The 21027-nt window shown below is 45.6% G+C and overlaps 1 protein-coding gene across 1 annotated transcript in view; it reads left to right on the forward strand.

Annotated features, from left to right (window-relative positions):
* Positions 1-21027, forward strand: part of LOC137370338 (urea transporter 2-like) — a 157387-nt gene that overhangs the window by 90531 nt on the left and 45829 nt on the right. The window contains exon 5 of the mRNA XM_068032707.1: positions 8210-8357. Coding sequence (XP_067888808.1) covers positions 8210-8357 — 148 coding nt within the window. The remainder of the gene's footprint in view (positions 1-8209; positions 8358-21027) is intronic.

Below are 21027 nucleotides of genomic sequence, written 5' to 3' on the forward strand. Positions count from 1 at the left end.
TAGCAGGGGCTCTGACACAAATTTTCAAATCCTCTCTGGCCACAGGAGAGGTACCAGAGGACAGCAAATGTGGTGCTATTATTCAAGCAGGGATAAACCAGGTAATTACAGGCCAGTGTGTCTAACATCCGTGGTTGGGAAAATATTGGAAAAAATTCTGAGGGACAGGATTAATCTCCACCTGGAGAGGCAGGGATTAATCAAGGATAGTCAGCATGGCTTTGTCAGGGGGAGATTGTGACTAACTAACTTGATTGAATTTTTCGAGGTAGTGACTAGATGTGTAGATGAGGGCAATGCATTTGATGTAGTCTACATGGACTTCAGTAAGGCTTTTGATAAGGTCCTGCATAGGAGATTGGTTAAGAATGTAAGAGCCTATAGGATCCAGGGTAATTTGGCAAAGTGGATCCAATGGGCAGACGGTGATGGTCGAGGGTTTTTAGTGCGAGTGGAAGCCTGTGACCAGTGGTATACTGCAGGGATTGATGCTGGGACCCTTGCTGTTTGTAGTGTACATTAATGATTTAGATGTGAATAAAGGAGGTATGATCAGTAAGTTCTCAGATGACATGAAAATTGGTGGTGTCATAAATAGTGAGGAGGAAAGCCTCAGATTGCAGGACAATATAGATGGGCTGGTAAGATGAGCAGAGAGGTGGCAAATGGAATTTAATCCCGAGAAGTGTGAGGTGATGCATTTTGGGAGGACTAACAAGGCAAGGGAATATACAATGGATGGTAGGACACTAGGAAGTACAAAGGGTCAGAGGGATCTTGGTGTACTTGTCCATAGATCACTGAAGGCAGCAGCACAGGTAGATAAAGTGGTTAGGAAGGCATTTGGGACACGTGCTTTTATCAACTGAGCCATAGAATGTAAGAGCAGGGAGATTATGATAGAGCTGTATAAAACGCTAGTTAGGCCACAACTGGAGTACTGTGTACAGGTCTGGGCACCACACTATAGGAAGGATGTGATAGCACTGGAGAGGGTGCAGATTCACCAGGATGTTGCCTGGGCTGGAGCATTTCAGCTATGAAGAGAGACTGAAAAGGCTAGGGTTGTTTCCCTTAGAGCAGAGAAGGCTGAGGGGAGATATGATTGAGGTATACAAATTATGAGGGGCATTGATAGGTTAGATGGGAAGAAACTTTTTCCCTTAGCGGAGGGGTCAATAACCAGTGGGCATAGATTTAAGGTAAGGGGCAGGAGGTTTAGAGGGGATTTGAGGAAAAAAAATTTCACCCAGAGGGTGTTTGGAATCTGGAACTCACTGCCTGAAGAGGTGGTAGAGGCAGGAACACTCACAACATTTAAGAAGTATTTAGATGAGCACTTGAAATGCCATAGCATACAAGGCTACGGGCCAAGTGCTGGAAAATGGGATTAGAGTAGTTAGGTGCTTGATGGCTGGCACAGATACGGTGGTCCGAAGGGCCTGTTTCTTTGCTGTGTAACTCTATGACTCTGAGTTATGGCAGCTGCCAGGAAAGTGAGCATACACGTGGAGGAGGCTCTTATTGTAATTGGCAGTCCAGTTAAATATTGAGGGAGTGGAAGTTCTTCCTTTTGGTGAATATGATTGGGAAGTCACTGGTGCCTTGATGGGCAGATGAATGCAATCGATGATGCCCAGCAATGCCCCTGAAACCTAATGCACTCTGTGCCTATGAGGCCAGCTCTGTCGTGAAATGAATGTACTGTCCACTCTGGCAAAGAGGGCATCAATGACCTGTGAGATACAGTGGTCTGCTGCCATATGTGAGATGCCACTAAGGTCCCCAACTGATCCTGGGAAGCATCCAGAAGTGAAGAAGCTCAAGGCCACATGACTGATGACTACTGGCAGGGCATACAACCAGTGCTGTGAGGTGCAAGATATTCGGTGACGAGGGCACAAATGTCTGTGACCGTCTGCCTGGAGAGTCACAGGCACCTGCGTCACTGGGTCTCGGTCATCTCCAGGTAGCTCCGTCTTCGGGGGTAGATCTTGTGTTGAGTGCATGGCCTCCATTACCTTCCTGCCCTTCTTTCCTCTCCCATACCCTCCTGCTCCTTCCTGCAGATGGTGTAGCCCAAAATCTGACTGTCATGCGCTCTTTGCCACTGCAGCCTTTCTTATGGAAAAGTGGGCATCATTTTTTTTTTATTCATTCAAGGGATGTGGGCTTTGCTGGCCAGGTCAGCATTTGTTGCCCATCCGTAATTGTCCTTGAGAAGGTGGTAGTAAGTGGCCTTCTTGAACCACTGACGTCCTTGGGATGTAGGAACACCCACAGTGCTGTTAGGAAGGGAGTTCCAGGATTTTGACCGAGCGACAGTGTAGGAACAGCAATATAGTTCCAAGTCAAGATGGTATGTGGCTTGGAGGGGAACTTGCAGGTGGCAGTGTTCCCATGTATCTGCTACCCTTGTCCTTCTGGTTGGTAGAGGTCGTAGGTTTGGAAGGTGTTGTCTAAGGAGGCGTGGTGAGTTGCTGCAGTGCATCTTGTAAATGGTACACACTCCTGCCACTGCGCGGTGGTGCTGGGAGTGAAAATTCAAGGTGTTGATGGTGTGCCAGTCAGGTAGGCTGCTTTATCCTGGATGGTGTCGAGCTTCTTGAGTGTTGTTGGAGCTGCACCCATCCAGGCAAGTGGAGAGTATTCCATCACACTCCTGACTTGTGTCTTGTAGACGGTGGCGAGGCATTGGGGAGTCAGGAGGTGAGTTACTCGCTGCAGAATTCTCAGCCTCTGATCTGCTCTTGTAGCCACGGTATTTATATGGCTACTCCAGTTCAGTTTCTGGTCAATAGTATCCCCTAGGATGTTAGTGGGGGATTCAGCGATGGTAATGCCGTTGAATGTCAAGGGGAGATAGTCAGATTCTCTCTTGTTGGAGATGGTCATTACCTGGCACTTGTGTGGCATGAATGTTACTTGCCACTTATCCGCCCAAGCCTGGATGTTGTCCAGGTCTTGCTGCAAGTGGACGTGGGCTACTTCAGTATCTGAGGAGTTGCGAATGGTGCTGATCGTTGTGCAATCATCAGCGAACATCCCCACTTCTGACCTTATGATGGAAGGAATGTCATTGATGAAGCAGCTGAAGTTGGTTGAGCCTAGAACACTACCCTGAGCAACTCCTGCAGTGATGGCCTGGGACTGATATGATTGATCTCCAACAACCACAACCATCTTCCTTTGCGCCAGGTATGACGCCAACCAGCAGAGAGTTTTTTCCCTGATTCCCATTGACTCCAGTTTTGCTCGGCCTCGTTGATGCCATATTCTGTCAAAAACTGCCATGACGTCAAGGGCAGTCATTCTCACCTCACCTCTTGAGTTCAGCTCTTTTGTCCATGTTTGAACCAAGGCTGTAATGAGGTCAGGAGCTGAGTGGCCCTGACGGAACCCAAACTGAGCGTCATTGTGCAAGTTATTGCTGAGCAAGTGCCACTTGATAGCACTGTCAACGACACTTTTCATCACTTTGCGGATGATCGAGAGTAGACTGATAGGGCGGTAATTGGCTGGGTTGGACTTATCCCGCTTTTTGTGTACAGGACATACTTGAGCAATTTTCCACATCGTCGGGTAGATGCCAGTGTTGTAGTTGTACTGGATCGGGTTGGCAGCTAGTTCTGGAGCACAAGTCTTCAGTACTATTGCCGGAATGTTGTCAGGGAACATAGCCTATGCAGTATCCAGTGCCTTCAGCCGTTTCTTGATATCACGTGGAGTGAATTGAATAGGCTGAAGACTGTCATCTGTGATGCTGGGGACCTCAAGAGGAGGCCGAGATGAATCATCTACTCGGCACTTCTGGCTGAAGATTGTTGCAAATGCTTCAGCCTTGGGTTTTGCCCTGATGTGCTCAGCTCCCCCATCGTTGAGAATGGGGATGTTTGTGGAGCCTGCTCCTCCTGTTCATTGTTTAATTGTCCACCACCATTTATGACCGGATATGGCAGGACTGTAGAGCTTAAAACTGATCCATTGGTTGTGGGATCACTTAGCTCTGTCTATCGCATGCTGCTTCCGCTGTTTGGCATGCAAGTAGTCCTGCGTTGTAGCTTCACCAGACTGACACCTCATTTTGAGGTATGCCTGGTGTTGCTCCTGGCACACCCTCCTGCACTCTTCATTGAACCATGGTTGGTCCCCTGGCTTGATGGTAATGGTAGAGTGGGAGATATGCTGGACCATGAGGTTGCGGATTGTGGTTGAATACAATTCTGCAGCTGCAGCGCCTCATGCTTGCCCAGTTTTGATTTGCTAGATCTGTTCAAAATTTATCCCATTTAGCACGGTGGTAGTGCCACACAGCACGATGGTGGGTATCCTCAAAGTGCAGATGGGCCTTCTTGTCCACAAGGACTGTGTGGTGGTCACTCCTACCAATACTGTCATGGGCAGATGCATCTGCGACAGGTAGATTGATGAGAATGAGGTCAAGTAGGTTATTCCCTCTTGCTTCCCTCACCACCTGCTGCAGACCCAATCTAGCAGCCACGTCCTTTAGGACTTGGCCAACTCAGTCAGTAGTGGTGCTACCTAGCCACTCTTGATGCTGGATATTGAAGTCCCCCACCTAGAGTGCATTCTATGCCCTAGCTACCCTTAGCGATTCTTCCAACTGGTGTTCAACATGGTGAAGCACTGATTTATCAGCCAAGGGGGAGCAGTCAGTGGTAATCAGCAGGAGGTTTCCTTGGCCATGTTGAAACTGATGCCATGAGACTTCATGGGATCTGAAGTCAATGTTGAGGACTCCCAGGGCAACTCCGTCCTGACTGTATCCCACTGTGCCGCTACATCTGTTGATGGTGGTGTCAGGGACATTGTAAGGTATGATTCCGTGAGTATGACTGTGGCAGGCTGTTACTTGACTTGTCTGTGAGACAGCTCTCCCAATTTTAGCACAAGCCCCCAGGTGCTGTAAGGAGGACTTTGCAGGGTCAACAGTGCTGGGTTTGTCAGTGTCGTTTCCAGTGCCTAGGTCAATGCCGTGTGGTTTGTCCGGTTTCAATCCTTTTCTTACACTCTGTAGCAGTTTAATACAACTGCATGGCTTGCAAGGCCATTCTAGAGGGTATTTAAGAGTCAACCACATTGCTGTGGGTCTGGAGTCACATTGAGGCCAGACCAGGTAAGGTTTTACAACAATTGACACTGGTTTCATGGTCACCATTAGACTAGCTTTTTTTAATTCCAGATTTATTAATTGAGTTCAAATTTCATGAGATTTGAACCTGTTTCCCCAGACCATTAGCCTAGGCATCTGAATTACTCATCCAGTGACATTACCACTACGCCACCAACTCCCCATATTGTGATTGGCAGCCTTGCCCTCTGTTCTTTTGCCCTGCGATTATGAGGGCTAATGACCCCATTCAATGCCCGAGTGCTGACTGCCCACTGTCCCCACCACCTATGCAGCGCCAAGGGCACCTTGTTCCCCAAAGTCGGTGTCCCCCTCTTATATCCTGCTGACCTTTTTATAGGGCTGGGGTAATTCCCTAAGGCAGCCATGACTGGCTCCCTACTCTGCACCCACCTCTTTTTAGCTGATTAGTTTCAGACAGGGCATGCAATCCGTGCGTCCCTGTGAAGATTCTAACCTCCCCCTTAACAAGCTTACAATGAGCTCTTTAACAACTTTAATTGGCCTTAATCGGGAGGCAGACAGGATTGCTCTCTTGCACCTCTCCCCACCCTGGTGAACATTGCCAGCACCGGGAATGGCATCCCAAAACCAACATGCTGGCCAGTGCTGCTATTTTCAGGCCCCGTCCACCTCCGTTGCAACTCCTGGCAGGGCCTGAAACTTCAGCCCATTATCTCTCAGAAAGCACTGTACAAAGGTTGTAACATCTTTTGTGGTGCATCGTGTACCCAGCTATCACAACATCGGATCATCTTATTTGGCTGAAACAAGACGATTTCTAACTGTCCTTGAGCATTTCTTAACTTTTTAGTATTCCGCAAAGACCTTTTATGCTTTCTCTTTAAAAACCTGACTGCCTGTCTTTTATCTCCCTCCGTTCACAAGCAGAAGGAAATCAAAGACTTTCTGACATACTACGAGTGAATTTTTTGATTTCCAGGACAAGCTATTAAATTACTTATAATTTATCGTGTATCGGGACATAACATCAAAACCAGATCATTAGCATCTTAACTATCTATCATCTCACAGCTTTTTATGTATTTGTGTTAATATGCTTTAAAAAAATTGGAGTAATTTTTAGTCTCCTTCATCTAAATGAGAATCTGATTTGAGTGGATCTGTTCTAGAACTTGTCTGATTTTCATTCAATTAATTCTAATAGCAGATAAATAAGGCAGATTTTATCAAATATACCTTCCAAAAATTACTCTAATATTTAAAGACAAAACTAGAGTCATACAGCACAGAAACAGGCCCTTTGGCCCATCATATCTGTGCCGGCCATCAAGCACCTACCTATTCTAATCCCATTTTCCAGCACTTGGCCCGTAGCCTTGTATGCTATGGCATTTCAAGTGCTCATTTAAATGTTGTGATGGTTCCTGCCTCTACCGCCTCTTCAGGCAGTGCGTTCCAGATTCCAACCACCCTCTGGGTGAAAATTTCTTTCCTCAAATCCCCTCTAAACCTCCTACCCGTAACCTTAAATCTATGCCCCCTGGTTATTTCCCCGTCTGCTAAGAGAAAAAGTTTCTTCCTATCTAATCTATCAATGCCCCTCATAATTTTATATACCTCAATCATGTCCCCCCTCAGCCTTCTCTGCTCTAAGGAAAACAACCCATACCTTTTCAATCTCTCTTCAGAGCTGAAACCTCCAGCCCAGGCAACATCCTAGTGAATCTCCTCTGCACCCTCTCCAGTGCAATCGCATCCTTCCTATAGTGTGGTGCCCAGAACTGTACACAGTAATCCAGCTGTGGCCTAATTAGCATTTTATACAGCTCCATCATAACCTCCCTGCTCTTATATTCTATGCCTCGGCTAATAAAGGCATTTATCCCATATGCCTTCCTAACCACTTCATCTACCTGTACTGCTGCCTTCAGTGATCTATGGACAAGTACACCAAGGTCCCTCTGACCTTCTGTGCTTCCTAGTGTCCTACCATCCATTGTATATTCCCTTGCCTTCTTAGTCCTCCCAAAATGCATCACCTCACACATCTCAGGATTAAATTCCATTTGCCACTGCTCCGTCCATTTTACCAGCCCATCTATATCGTCCTGTAATCCAAGGCTTTCCTCCTCACTATTTACGACACCACCAATTTTCATGTCATCTGCGAACTTACTGATCATACCTCCTATATTCACGTCTAAATCATTAATGTACACTACTACTATTTTCAAAACTGTTTCTCTAAGAAATGGGCAAAATAAACTGTATGATCTGGGCTTCAGATGATATAAGAGCATTCAATATGTACATTTTCCTCTCCCAGCCAACATTAACTTTATTGTTGTCACCAGTTTTCCAGTCGTAGATCCAAACTTGCATCACTAACAAGGCTAACGACTTTTACAAGAGCAAATTTTCTTCCCTGATTCTGAAGAATTTCCGGCAGGATAGTTTCAGGGAATGAAGGAAAATTTTAGCATTGAAATCTACTGCTGCTTCAATATCCTGACCAAGACTTTATTCCCCACCCCCACTGGGACTGTCACTGACCTCTTCTCTGCATTCAAATGTGATGGAGGGAGGGATAAGGTCCTTGAGGATTTCCTTCCCGTCTGCTCAATGTTTCACTGTTTCCCAGGGCCGCCATGTGGCAAGGAACTGTAAGCTCTGGGAAGTGGCAGCAGAGGCCTTACCTTTACTCCTTGGAGTCAATCTTAAGTATGTACAATAGAGTAAACGGTTAGCGAGTCGGCAGCCCACTTTACATGTCTCTCCATTTTTATTTCCATTGACTTCAGAGTGTAACCAGAGAGAGAGAGATGGCAAGGACTCTAATGGACTTTGATAGAGGAAGCAGCAAGTCAAACCAATTACAAAAGAAATAAAGGAAGGAAAACTAATATGAGCGGAAATAAAGAAAATTCTAAGGCAAACTATATAGTAAAACAATGCTATATGGGAATATTGTTTAGTTTTAGCAGTAGTAAATGAAACTTATAAGTTGTGATTTCATATCAGCAGCTTCCAGGACCTTTATACTTTTAAGTTTACGTGAATCAATTATCAAATTCTGCCTAATTTTTTTTTCAGCTTCTGAGAGCTATCCCAGTGGGTGTTGGGCAGGTGTATGGCTGTGACAATCCCTGGACTGGTGGCATTTTCCTTATTGCATTAGTTATCTCATCTCCAGTTTTATGTCTGCATGCTGTAATTGGATCCTGTCTCGGTATATTGGCAGGTAAGATTACATCCTTGTTGATACAGAAGATTCTGGAAACAGGGTCTGTTTGTGTACTTAGTGGGCCTTTGCTTTTCATAGAAAAGTGAGAATTGTCTTGGTCAATCGAATAGAGCTGCCAGTATCTCAACAAATAGAATCACAGAATCGTAACAGTGCAGAAGGAAGCCATTCGGCCCATCATGTCCGCACTGGCTCTCTGAAAGAGCAATTCCCTCGGTTCCATTCCCCTGCCTTCTTCCCATAATATACATTCTTCCTTTTCATGTTGCTGTCTAATTCCCTTTTGAATGTTTCAATTGAATCTGCCTCCACCATGTTCTCAGGCAGCGCATTCCAGACCTTAACCACTTGCTGCATGAAGAAGTTTTTCCTCATGTCACTTTTGCTTCTCTTACCAAATACTTTAAATCTGTATAATAGTATAATAACAACCGAGGGGGCAATTGTAACCCTACGCACCCAGCTGCAGTTGGACAACTAAAATCACACAGGCTATTTACCCGCTGTGCAGACACCACGAGATTTTAACCTGCTCATCTGAGTAGGAGGCAACAACAGCAGCCAAAAGCTGGTGTCGACCTCTTTTGTATGTGTGTGTATATATATATATATATATATATATATATATATATATATATATATATATATATATAGAGAGAGAGAGAGAGAGAGAGAGAGATAATATATGTTGTCATGGTCCTGCAGTTTTGTTTCCGGGAATATTCAGTTTGCCTTTAAGGCTTGCAAAGGATCAGTATTGCTTTAAGAACCAGCAAGCCTCAGGAGTTATAGGAAGGTGCATTTTCGTTGCCTTAGAAACAGCCATTTGGAGCCATTCAAAGGATGCATTCTCGTTACCATAGATATAGCCACTGGGAGTGAGTTTCATGCGATACATTTGTTACAATTCAGTTTTGAACTGGCTGTTGGTGGAAGACAGTTTGTTCTAACAGAACAGACAGACACAGAGGACAGCTGGTGTTAGCACCTAGAAAACAAGCTCTCTACCATTTAAACTGAAGGAATAGGATTTTAGTCTGTTTATTATTATCTCTCAAAATTCTAAGAAAAAGTCAAGCTAAAACAGAGATCTCTGGTAATTTAAATTGAAGAAAGGGAAGTTAGACTGGGACAATCTTTTATCCCTCAAAAACTCTTAAGTCAGATTGATTCTGATGAAAGTATTTACAAGTCGTTAATTGTTGAAATTCGCTGGAGAAGGAAAGCACCATCCTGTGAGGACTTTGAGCAATATCATGTGAGGACTTCAAACAACATTGGACTGTAAATTTGCAAGGACTGTAATTTTTTTCTATTTTAAATGTTGTTTATATTTTCATAGTGTTTAAGAATTTTGTTCTTCTAATTAAAGAGTTAATTTCTTGATTTAAAGACACCTGGTTTGGTCGGCCTCATTTGGGGGTTAATAGATGGTACAGTTTGGTTGGGTCTTCCTTTAATTTGGAAAGTTTTAAATGATATATTAGCTAATCTATGGAGCAATGGGATTGAATTAACAGTTCGTTGGTCCCACCACAATCAGAATCGTATATTTTGATTGGGAGCTTCGACTGGAGTGGTCGGTCGTAACAATATGTGTGTGTGTGGCCCAATGACATCATCGGAACCTGACTGCAATTTGAACTCAGCAGCCTAAATAGGAAGTTGTAGTGGCTTTCCTGCTAGGTGATGACTGTGAGAGGAGGATTGGGGTCAGAAAAGGGCCAAACAGCTCAGGGTTTTAAAACTTTTTTTTTAACTGTCCTGATGGGGAGCGGAACCTTAGCTCCATCCCCACCCCAGAGACCTTACGTTCCTTCTGCATTTCATATTTTTTGTAGTAAATATAGAGAGTGAAATTCAATTGGGGCTGGGACATAAACCAGGCAGTATCACATGTGGTACACATTACGTGTCCTATCCAATATGTAGTTTCATTGATTTCAATTAAAATGAATATCAGGTGGGGTGTGTAATGTGTGACACATGCGATACTGCTTATTTTGCACAGCTACCCAGTCGAATTTCTATCCCAAAGACTCTAAAGATGGCTCTTGGACTAACAACTCTTTAATTGATCTCTCCTTTGCATACTATATTTATCGCCATTCTTTGCACTTTTCCCTCAATCTCCTTTTCCATTGCTTAAGATCCCCAGGACCTAATAGTGGGTGCGTTACAGGCCAAACTACAAGTTTAATTACATTGCTCATTTTTCAATACTTCTTTTATGCTTTTGGTGTACAGTTCTCAACCCTTTGGAAATTCTGCTTTCCTCCAACTCTGGCCTCTTCTGCATCCCCACTGCCTTTACTCCACTGTTTACAGCCGTGCCTTTAGCCATTTAAGTCCTTATCCTTGAAAGTCTCCCCTTAAACCTCCCCATTTCACCACCTCACTTTGCTCCTTTAAGACATTCCTTAAAGACCAAAACTTTAGTCACTCCTCCTAATATCTCTTTTCTTATCTCAATGTTGATGTTTGACAGATTACATTTCGATGAAGTGCCTTGCGAAGTATTTGTATATTAAAGGCACTATAGTAATGCAAGTTGTTGTTGTTTTGTGTCATAGTTGGTTAAAGGTTGCAACAGATTTTGTATGGTTTAATATGACTATCAGATTACTGATTCCTAAATGTAATATTGACTGGACATAGATTTAAAAGTTTTCTGATGAGACTACTCCAGGATCCAATTTTGAAAAATAGTTGAAGGTGCAAAACTGTTAATCTGAGTTCTTTTTGCCTTCAGTCTGGTTCAGTAAATATACCGAGCCGGATGTGTAGGTAAAATCAATTATTTTATTTGCGCAGTCGCCAGCGGACTTACTCTGGGAACAGCGGCACTGACTCCACCAGAGTCTGTCGGGTCTCCCCCCCCCCCCCCCCCCTCCCCACCAGAGTAAGTGAAGTTTGTGATACAGGTACTACTGTTTATACATAAAGATTCATGCTACACCTCCTTGTTTAACCAATCAGTGCGGTACACTTCGACTTCACCCACGTGGTGACATGCAGTACATCTGTTACTGAGGTTAACAATACACTCCATTCTCAATACATACTTGTTACTAATAAAATATTGTTTTGTACCAGCAAGATAAAACAAAGCGGACAAGCAAGCTAATTCGCAAGAGCATAGGAATCATCAATAACCATGCTGGTCTCACTCCCTACATGGATCATGAGTTCTGTCTCTACCTTGTGACAAGTAATTGTGGCGCATCCTGCTATCTCTATTAGGTGTACATTCCTGAGTGTTTCGTGCAGTCTGCAGCTACAAGTAGTGGCAGTTCACGAAGATAAGAGGGGCCTAGCACTCCTTATCACTCACACAGGGATGGACATCATTTGATTCACAGGAGTCCATTTGTTCCAAACCACAGGGAGTCACACAATCAGGCCATAAAGAACAGATGTCCTTGCAATTACCAGTGTCGGCTAGTCTTTACAGTCTCACATGCTCTGCCTTTACTTTTAACTATTTCATTGTGGTTTCTGCCACTTAAAATCAAAGCTCAGCAAAGCTACTATTCCCAACTTGGCTATATTTCCCATTAAGCATAGTGCCATGCCTTTCTGCTCACTTCCACAAAACCATAAGTTTTTCTGTGCAAATCCGGAAAAAAATGGCGCCAGTATTTATGGGAAGAATAGGAGGGTGCTGGGGAGCACAGCTATCTCGGGGACATGGAGGTACTTCCAAACTTAATGACAAGACCTCTTTATCATTTTTTAATTTTGCTTCCTGACCAGCAGCTAGTCAGATTAACAGACTGGCTGGCAGGCAGGCATGAAAGCCAATGGTAGAAGGTGATAGACAGGGAGTGTTGGGGATTGTCCTGGGCAGTCGGGAAAGATCATAGAATAGAATCATAGAAAGTTTACGGCACAGAGAGAATCCACTTGGCCCATCATGTCTGAACCAGCTGAAAAACGAGCCACCCAGTCTAAACCCACCTTCCAGCATTTGGTCCATAGCCCTGCAGGTTACTGCACGCGGTGCATATCCAGACACCTTTTAAATGGGTTGAGGGTTTCTGCCTCTACTACCCTTTCAGGCAGTGAGTTCCAGACCCCCACCACCCTCTTGTTGAAAAGGTTTTTCATCATCTCCCCTCTAATCTTTCTACCAATCACTTTTAATCTATGCCTCCGAGTCACTGACCTCTCTGCTAAGGTAAATGGGCCCTTCACATCCACTGTGTCCGGGCCCCTCACAATTTTGTACATTTCAATCAGATCTCCTGTCAGCCTTCTCTGTTCCAGGGAGAACAACCCCAGCCTAATCAATCTTTCCTCATAGCTGCATTTTCTAATCCCGGCAACATCCTCGTAAATCTCCTCTTTACCCTCTCTGGTGCAATTACATCCTTTCTGTAATGAGGTGACCAGAACTTCACACAGTACTCAAGTTGTAGCCGAACTAATGTTTTGTACAATTCCAGAATAACCTCCCTGCTCAGTGGCACAGTGGTTAGCACCGCAGCCTCACAGCTCCAGCGACCCGGGTTCAGTTCTGGGTACTGCCTGTGCGGAGTTTGCAAGTTCTCCCTGTGACTGCGTGGGTTTCTGCCGGGTGCTCCGGTTTCCTTCCACAGCCAAAGACTTGCAGGTTGATAGGTAAATTGGCCATTATAAATTTCCCCTAGTATAGGTAGGTGGTAGGAGAATTGAGGGAAGGTGGGGATGTGGTAGGGAATATGGGATTAATGCAGGATTAGTATAAATGGGCGGCTGTTGGTTGGCACAGACTCGGTGGGCTGAAGGGCCTGTTTCAGTGCTGTATCACTCTATGACTCTTATATTCTATAGCACGGCTAATAAAGGAAAGGATTCCATATGCCTTCTTAACCACCTTATCGATCTGTCCTGCTACCTTCAGGGATCTGTGGACACTCGCTCCAAGGTCCCTCACTTCCTCTACACTTCTCAGTATTTTCCCGTTAATCATGTATTTCTCTGCCTTGTTTGACCTCCCCAAATGCATCACCTCACACTTCTCCATGTTGAATTCCTTTTGCCACTTTTCTGCTAACCTGACCAGTCCATTAATGTCTTCCTGCAGCCTACAACTATCCTCCTCATTATCAACCATACAGCCAATCTTTGTGTCGTCTGCAAACTTCTTGATCATGCCCCCTACATGTCTGTCCAAATTATTAACATATACCACAAAAATCAGGGGACCCAGTACTGAGCCCTATGGAACACCACTGGAAAAGCCCTCCAGTCGCAAAAACACCCACCAACAATTACCCTTTGTTTCTTGCCACAGAGCCAATTTTGTATCCACCTTGCTACATTTCCCTGGAGCCCATGGGATTTTATGTTTTTTAACCAGTCTACCACGTGGGACTTTGTCAAAAGCCTTGCTAAAAATCCATGTAGATCACATCAACTGCACTACCCTCAGCAATCTTCCTTGTTACTTCTTCAAAAAATTCAATCAAGTTGATCAGATAAGATCTTCCCTTAAAAAATCCATGCTGACTATCCTTTATTAATCCGTGCCCTTCGAAGTGACAGTTTATCCTGTCTCTCAGAATAGATTCCAATAATTTGCCCACTACTGAGGTTAGGCTGACCAACCTGTAATTATTTGGTCTATCCCTCGCCCCCTTTTTAAACAGAGGTACAACATTAGCAGTTCCCCAATCTGGCTTTGGTGATTTATCACGGGTTGCAGTGGCGGTGGGGTGGGGGGTGATGGTAGAGCATGGCAATCCAGAGTGGAGGTGGTATCAGTGTGAGGAGGATTGATGCACGGCAGTCGATTGTGATGGTGGAAGGGAAACATGGGGTTTGCGGTGCGGAAGTTGGAGTCTGGCAATCAGGAAGGATGGAAAGAAGAGGGGTTGGTAGTGGGGTGGGGATGAAGGCCGCAACTAGGATGGAGTGGAAAATTGGTGATTAGTGGGTGAAATGGAGCACAGTAATCAGGAGTGAAGGAGGGAAAGGTCGGGGCTTCGTGGGGAGCAGGGGGTCGGAGCTCGGCAATCAGAAGGAAGTGTGGCAGATATCCGGGGTTGGAGAGCAAGGAGAGGCCATCATCAGCAGAAGGTTTGGTTGAGGGGCTGTGGGGAGCACTCCTGCTCCTCCTGGCCCACAAGCAGTGCTCTAAAAAGCAGCTGATTGAGCCAACAACTCTCACCTCTATTTTGCTGGTGGATGTTTCAAGGTCTGGGAAACTAGGCCGGCCAGCAATAAATTAAATCAGGCTCCCAAATGCACAGTGAGAGTCTGATTTAAATAATATAAGGAAATATCCTGCCTCTCCAAGATGGGACACTTGCACGACATGTAACCTGCTGTCATAAAAATGGCAACGGGCACGTATTGGCAGGTTGGGGTCACGTTTCATGTTTTTTCGTTTCTTATCCCCCTCCAACCCGTTGTGGGGGGTACGGATAATATCGACCCTTAAAGCTTAAATACACATTACGGCATTATTCTATGAGAATATAAATTCATGTTAATTTACAATGGAAGAATTGCCCTTGGCACTGCTTCATCTATGGTACATTGTCTAGACTAAAGAATTAAAAATTGTTTTCACAAACATGGTGGAGGAGCAGGTTTGTGCAACTTGCTGAAGAGTACATCCTTAAATCATAGAGTGACAAAGGAAACTTCTGGTTGGAATTTGTAAAGCACAGAAAATTTAGGTAGCAGCCAGCTTTGATGTGAAATATGCTTGCTGAGCAACACCAATAACATCTCAAGTTGATTTTTGCTCTCTTTTCTCTTTAGGTCTCTAGACAGTTCTTTATTCCCTGCAGCATATTTATCATTTTCCTATTTCTTTTCTCTGTGTTTTATCTTTTTGCTCTGTATTTCTATTTTCTCAAAGTTTCTATTTTCTTTATATTCATGGTGTCCCTTCTGCTTTAACAGCGTTTCAGGATGGCTGAGTTGGTGGCAATCTTGCCCTTGAATCAGATGGTTGGGGATTCAAGCCACAGTCAAGGAAGTTAGTTGAAATAGTAGGCTGCCACTCCAGGGCATTCCCAGTATTTGAAGAGGAGGATTTCTCCCCATGTTCTTGACAGCATTCCATTCTCAACCAATGCAGCTGTATTGTATGAAATATAACTGCTCCAATTGCTTACATAATAGCCACTGAATTTCAGAATAATTGATTCAAAGTGAAGTGCTTTGAGACTCAGGGGGTAGCAGAAATGTTTATCTTTTAATAAATTAAAAAAAGGATTGACCTGATCAGATGTTAGATTTCCTTCTCCACTTCCCTCTATTTTCTTACTGAGCACTGCTTGGTGCTCCATTGTACACTGTGTCCCAACTCTCGCTATATGTTTACTGCTCAGTACTTAAAGTCATCTGACTGCATCGAGTGCAAATTTGATATTAAAACATGTTAAATTTTCATCAGACTTTCCTTGGAGTTTATTACAGAAAATATTCAACGTTACACATTATGGCCGGGATTTTATGAGTGCCGCGTCGTTCCCGATGGCGTAACTTCCACTTCCGCCGCAATTCCTGTTATACGTAAATGAACAGTGTGGCAATGGGCACAGGAGACACATGGGATCATGCAGCGGTGGCGGCCTTTCGTTGATGAAACCCACCATCACTAGCCCAAGCACCATGATCGCCACAGATATAAGACATTATGTGCTTGTAGCCTCAAGGATCACCAGCCTTCCTTTCATGTAAGTATCTTCAGATTAACCGAAATGGAAGCTTTTACTTAATTCAAAATCTTTTTGCCTTCCTTATTTTGTGAACGTCACCATCAACTTGGCATCAGGTGGCAGGACCGTATCCCCAACGCAGAAGTCCTCGAGGCAGCCAACATCCCCAGCATAAACACCCTACAGAGCCAGCGGCAATGAGATGGCTTGGCCACGTGAGCTGCATGGAAGATGGCAGGATCCCCACGGACACATTGTACAGCGAGCTCGTCACTGGTATCAGTCCCACTGGCCGTCCATGTCTCCACTTTAAAGACGTCTGCAAACGCGACATGAAGTCCTGTGACATTGACCACAAGTCGTGGAAGTCAGTTGCCGGTGATCGCCAGAGCTGGCAGACAGCCATAAAGGCGGGGCTAAAGTGTGGCGAGTCGAAGAGACTTAGCAGTTGGCAGGAAAAAAGACAGAAGTGCAAGGAGAGAGCCAACAACCAATTTTATCTGCAGCACCTGTGGAAGAGTCTGTCACCCTAGAATTGGCCTTTATAGCCACTCCAGGCGCTGCTCCACAAACCACTGACCACCTCTAGGTGCTTACCCATTGTCTCTCGAGACAAGGAGGTCAAAGAAGAACCATCAACTGCACATCATTTATTTCCCCTGCAACAAAAGTGAGTCAGATGCCAGCCAGTAGGCTGAGGCCACCCCACGGTTCAGTGGTGTCTCCCTGCAGGTTCTCCTCCAGGCCATCTGAGAAAGGCAGGAGGTCTTCTTCCCTGCAGATGGAATCCGAAGACCCTCCCGCCTGACCAAGGTGGCCTGGATGGAGGTAGCAGAAGAGGTCTTGAACTGTGGGGTGACATGCAGAACCTGTGTTCAGTGTCGCAAGCGCGTCAATGACTTGCTCAGGTCGGTGAGGGTAAGTGGTCTTGGCGAACCAACTCTATTGTTTTCCTCCTTGGCTCAATGTCTTTAAGGCAGGGGGTACACAAGGAATGCAGTGGAATGTGTGAGCAATCTTGGTGCCATTCACTAAATTATTGTACACCAAGATGAAGATTAGCGTAGTTTATGTGCTTGGATGTGTCGTGCAAAAGCCACTGCAGAATGAGTGATGTTGATGCATGTATGCAATGGTTGTGATGCATCTTTTGCCATGTTATTAAATCTGTACTGTCTGCTGCAGGATAAGTGCAGCCACACCAGCACAAGCGTGCTAAAACAGAAGGAAGGGTCCCTGACATGAGGGTGCTGACCACAGCTGAGGAGGAGGCATTGGAGATCATGAGAGAGGAGGGAGGCAGTGTGATCAGAGATGGCAAGGCAGGATCCACAAGGCATAAGGATGAAGTGTCATCTCCACTCTTGCAGCCACATGTGGACACTAAAGGAAATTGTGTGAACTCATGCGCATCAGATGCTTAAAGTGCCTCTGTTTCTCTCTCCACTGCAGGTGCTCGCACCTAAGTCATGGAATGCAACGTGGCGCAAGACTCCTCCTCTGGGGAGGAAGAAGAAGCCAATGCCCCAGAGGGTGCACTGTCACCTGCCACTTCTTCCACCTCCACCAGCGCAGATACATCCACACGGTCCGTGGGGGATTTACGATTAGAATCTGGGTCACAAGCTGGTGTGCACAACACGGACACATCCCAGCAACTGAGGGAACATTTGCCAGCTGGGACCCCTGACAATCGGAGGACTGCTAAGTAAAGGCCGGCTACCCAACCCGAACTCGACGGGACCCAACGACTTGTGTCGGGTTCAGATCAGGTCAGATTGCACTTCCGGGTCTGGCATTCAGGCTCGGCTCGGGCCGGGCCAGGTCGGACACACTCTATCACAGGTAAGTGGCTCCAATGTTAATTTAATTTTTGGACTAGAAAGGTGGTTTTGTTAGTTATTCTTAAGCTTGTGCAGATCAGCAACAAAGTGAAAAATGGAAGGTAAGTTAACTGATGGTTGGGTCGGGCACGGGAAAAAATGGAAGGATTCGGGCCGGGTCGGGCTCGGGTCGGATGTGGGTCTGTTGGGCTCGGGTCAGGTTTTTTTTTTGCAGACCCGAGCAGGCCTTTACGGCTGAGGACCAGGCCCCTGCTCAGCCCCACACTCATGATGATCCTCTGTTTGTTGCTATGAGAAGTCTGCTGGATGTGCAGCAAAGCCATGTGGAGAATCTGCTGGAGATGCCTGAGGTTATGTGTGGCTCTGCACAAGCCATGGAGAAGACCATGCCGGCCATGATGTCTGCCATTTCCCAGGCATATGAGCGTATGGCTTCCTCATTCAAGAGTTTGATGAGCTCTGTGGTGAGTCTGGTTACGCACTTGAGCTGTATGTGATCTGACCTGCACTCCAACGCTATTTCCGTGGGCTCCATGCAGCAGAGTCTAAGCGAGAGGGGGACAAGGAACCTGGACCTCCCTCCAGGTGCTCCTTCCCCTCAGGGAGACAGGCAGGTACCATCGTGCACACAGATGGAGAAAGAGCACAAGCCAGCTTTTTTGGGCATTCTTTTCAGGACACCCCCAGGGAAAATGGCATCTCCTCCTCCCCTGTGACATTGACCCCCTTACCTCCAGCAGGCGAGCACACGGGGGATACTCAAGCACCATTGTTGCAGTCCCCCAGTAGGATGGAGCCATCAAGGCCTCGTTCCGCCAGAGGATGCCCGTCACAGTGATCCACAGAAACGGGGCAGCGCACTGAGCAGACTGCCTCCACATCAGATAATGTCAGAGGAGCACAAGACATAGTGGCAGAAAAAGGAAATTGAAACAGTTTAGAGCACGAAGGTGGCTCAGGTGATTTATATATTGTAATAATGGTAAAGATTTTTCAGTGCATCTATTTCATTTAAAATTTGATCCATTCTCGTTAATCTTTTGCTTGGTTTCAGATGGAAACAAAGATGTTATTTGGAGGCCTTTGACAGGAACGCATTGATGTTTGCAAAGCATCTCAGAAAATGTCCATTTTGCATTTCTCATTGAATGTTGAACCTTCAGTTTTCAATGATGACTGTTATCCTATTGACAATTAATCACCTTGTCCATTACTGTCATGCCTTACTTTGTTTTTCTGCAGTCATAAGTTAACACTGCTTGCAGTAGTGCATAGTCGCATCCATTGTAGCCCATAGATGATTTCAACTGCCAATCACATGCAAGTGCAGCAAAGCTTTGTTAAGATTGCAGCGATGAATAAGACCGCAGGCAAAAGTAAATTTCTGCGGGGAATTTTAATGCTTCTCCTCCCAACGTTCCTTGATGATGTGGCTTACCTTTGGCTGAAACATGCATAAGGGAGGTTCTCCCTGATGTCCCTTGCATGTCTCTCCATGGCCCTCATATTGATGACAGCATCGTTGGCATTGTCCTCCTTCTAACCCTCTTCATAGTCATCCTCATCTGAGGTGGACTGGTGTTCCTCCTGTTCCTCCACCTGCAGAATGTTGGCATGTTTCATTGCAAGGTTGTGAAAGGCACAGCAGACAACGATTATTCTTGATACCCTCTGTTGCGCATACAGAAGACTCCCTCTAGACCGGTCAAGGCAGTAGAATCTTATTTTCAACATGCCTATGATGTGCTCAATGTTGGTTCTGGAGGATGCGTGAGCAACATTGTACCTTTGTTCAGCAGCGCTTTGGGGATGACGCACTAGTGTCACCTAGGATCTAGCGTCCACTTCAGTTGGTTCCTTGAAACTACTGGCAGCTGGGAGTTCCTCAAAATGTAGGAGTCATGATAGCACCCTGCGAAATGTGCACAAATACGCATGATTCTTCTCCTGTGGTCACAAATCAGTTGAACGTTTAAAGAGTGGAAGCCTTTGCAGTTCACAAAGACGGCAGGCTGGTCCCAGGGAGCTCTAATGTACACATGTGTACAGTCAATCACCCCTTGCACTCTAGGGAACCTAGCGATGACTCCGAAGGCCACTGACCTTGGTGCCTGGCTATCCTCACCTGCAGGAAAATAGATAAAATCATTGGTGCATCGAAAAAGGGCGTTGATCACCTCTTTGATGCACCTGCGGTTCACAGATTGTGAGATACCACATATGTCGCCTGTGGATCCTTGCAAAAAAATTGAGTGCAGCAGTCACCCCGAGGGCAACTGACATGGGATTCCCACCGAAGCCGAGTGGCTGCAGGTCATGCCGCAGGATCCCACAAATTTCTGTGACCATTTCTCGTGTCATCCTTAGGCGTCTCTGGCATTGCCTCTCTGACATTTGTAGGTAATTTGTCCTGTCCTGAGGATGTGATGACATCCCAGTGCCCGTCTTTGATAAGGCCGTTCCTGGATGTTATGATTCAGAGCATCCTCACCTTCTTGTTCTGCCTGATGCTGACTTTCAGGCATCACGAGTTGAGGACAAAGAGACATCCTTAGTCCCTCCCTTTGTTGTTCTTCCCGTGGTACCAGACAAATTGAGTGTATGAAACCCATCTCGCTGCGGCTTTTCTGAACAATAAATAAGCAGAACCTGGCAATTCAACCCTCTGTTGCCAGTGAACTGCAACTGCAACATCCAACGAACAGCTCCCTTATATCTGCCTTCAAATTGCAGCCAGGTAGAAGACACACCAACTATAATTTGTCTCCTCCCACTCTCCTTGCTATCCTTGAGTGTCCACGTGGTTTCCATTATCATTGAAGAAAATAGTGCAAATGGAATTCAGGATAAGACTCCCCACCTTCCAACCTCCTTCTGCAACCTTCCAGCTTGAACCCATCACCCTTCACCAACCCAATGTTACCGTTGCCCTTCCCTCTGTTACCATTGAGCCTCCCCTATTACCATGCACAGTGTAATCATCAATGTATTCATGCCATCCCACCCCCGTTCCTACTCCCGTTACTATCTGCATGCCAACTCTTACCCTTGAAATTCCTGACATCGAGCTGACCATTGTTGATGAGTCCTGTTCCTCTCCATATGAAGTTGTCAAATTAGAGAAATTAAGTTAGCAGCATGTTTGCAGCATTCTGGGGCAGCCCC

The sequence above is a fragment of the Heterodontus francisci genome, chromosome 1, assembly GCF_036365525.1.
Source record: "Heterodontus francisci isolate sHetFra1 chromosome 1, sHetFra1.hap1, whole genome shotgun sequence".
NCBI classification, from domain to species: Eukaryota; Metazoa; Chordata; class Chondrichthyes; order Heterodontiformes; family Heterodontidae; genus Heterodontus; species Heterodontus francisci.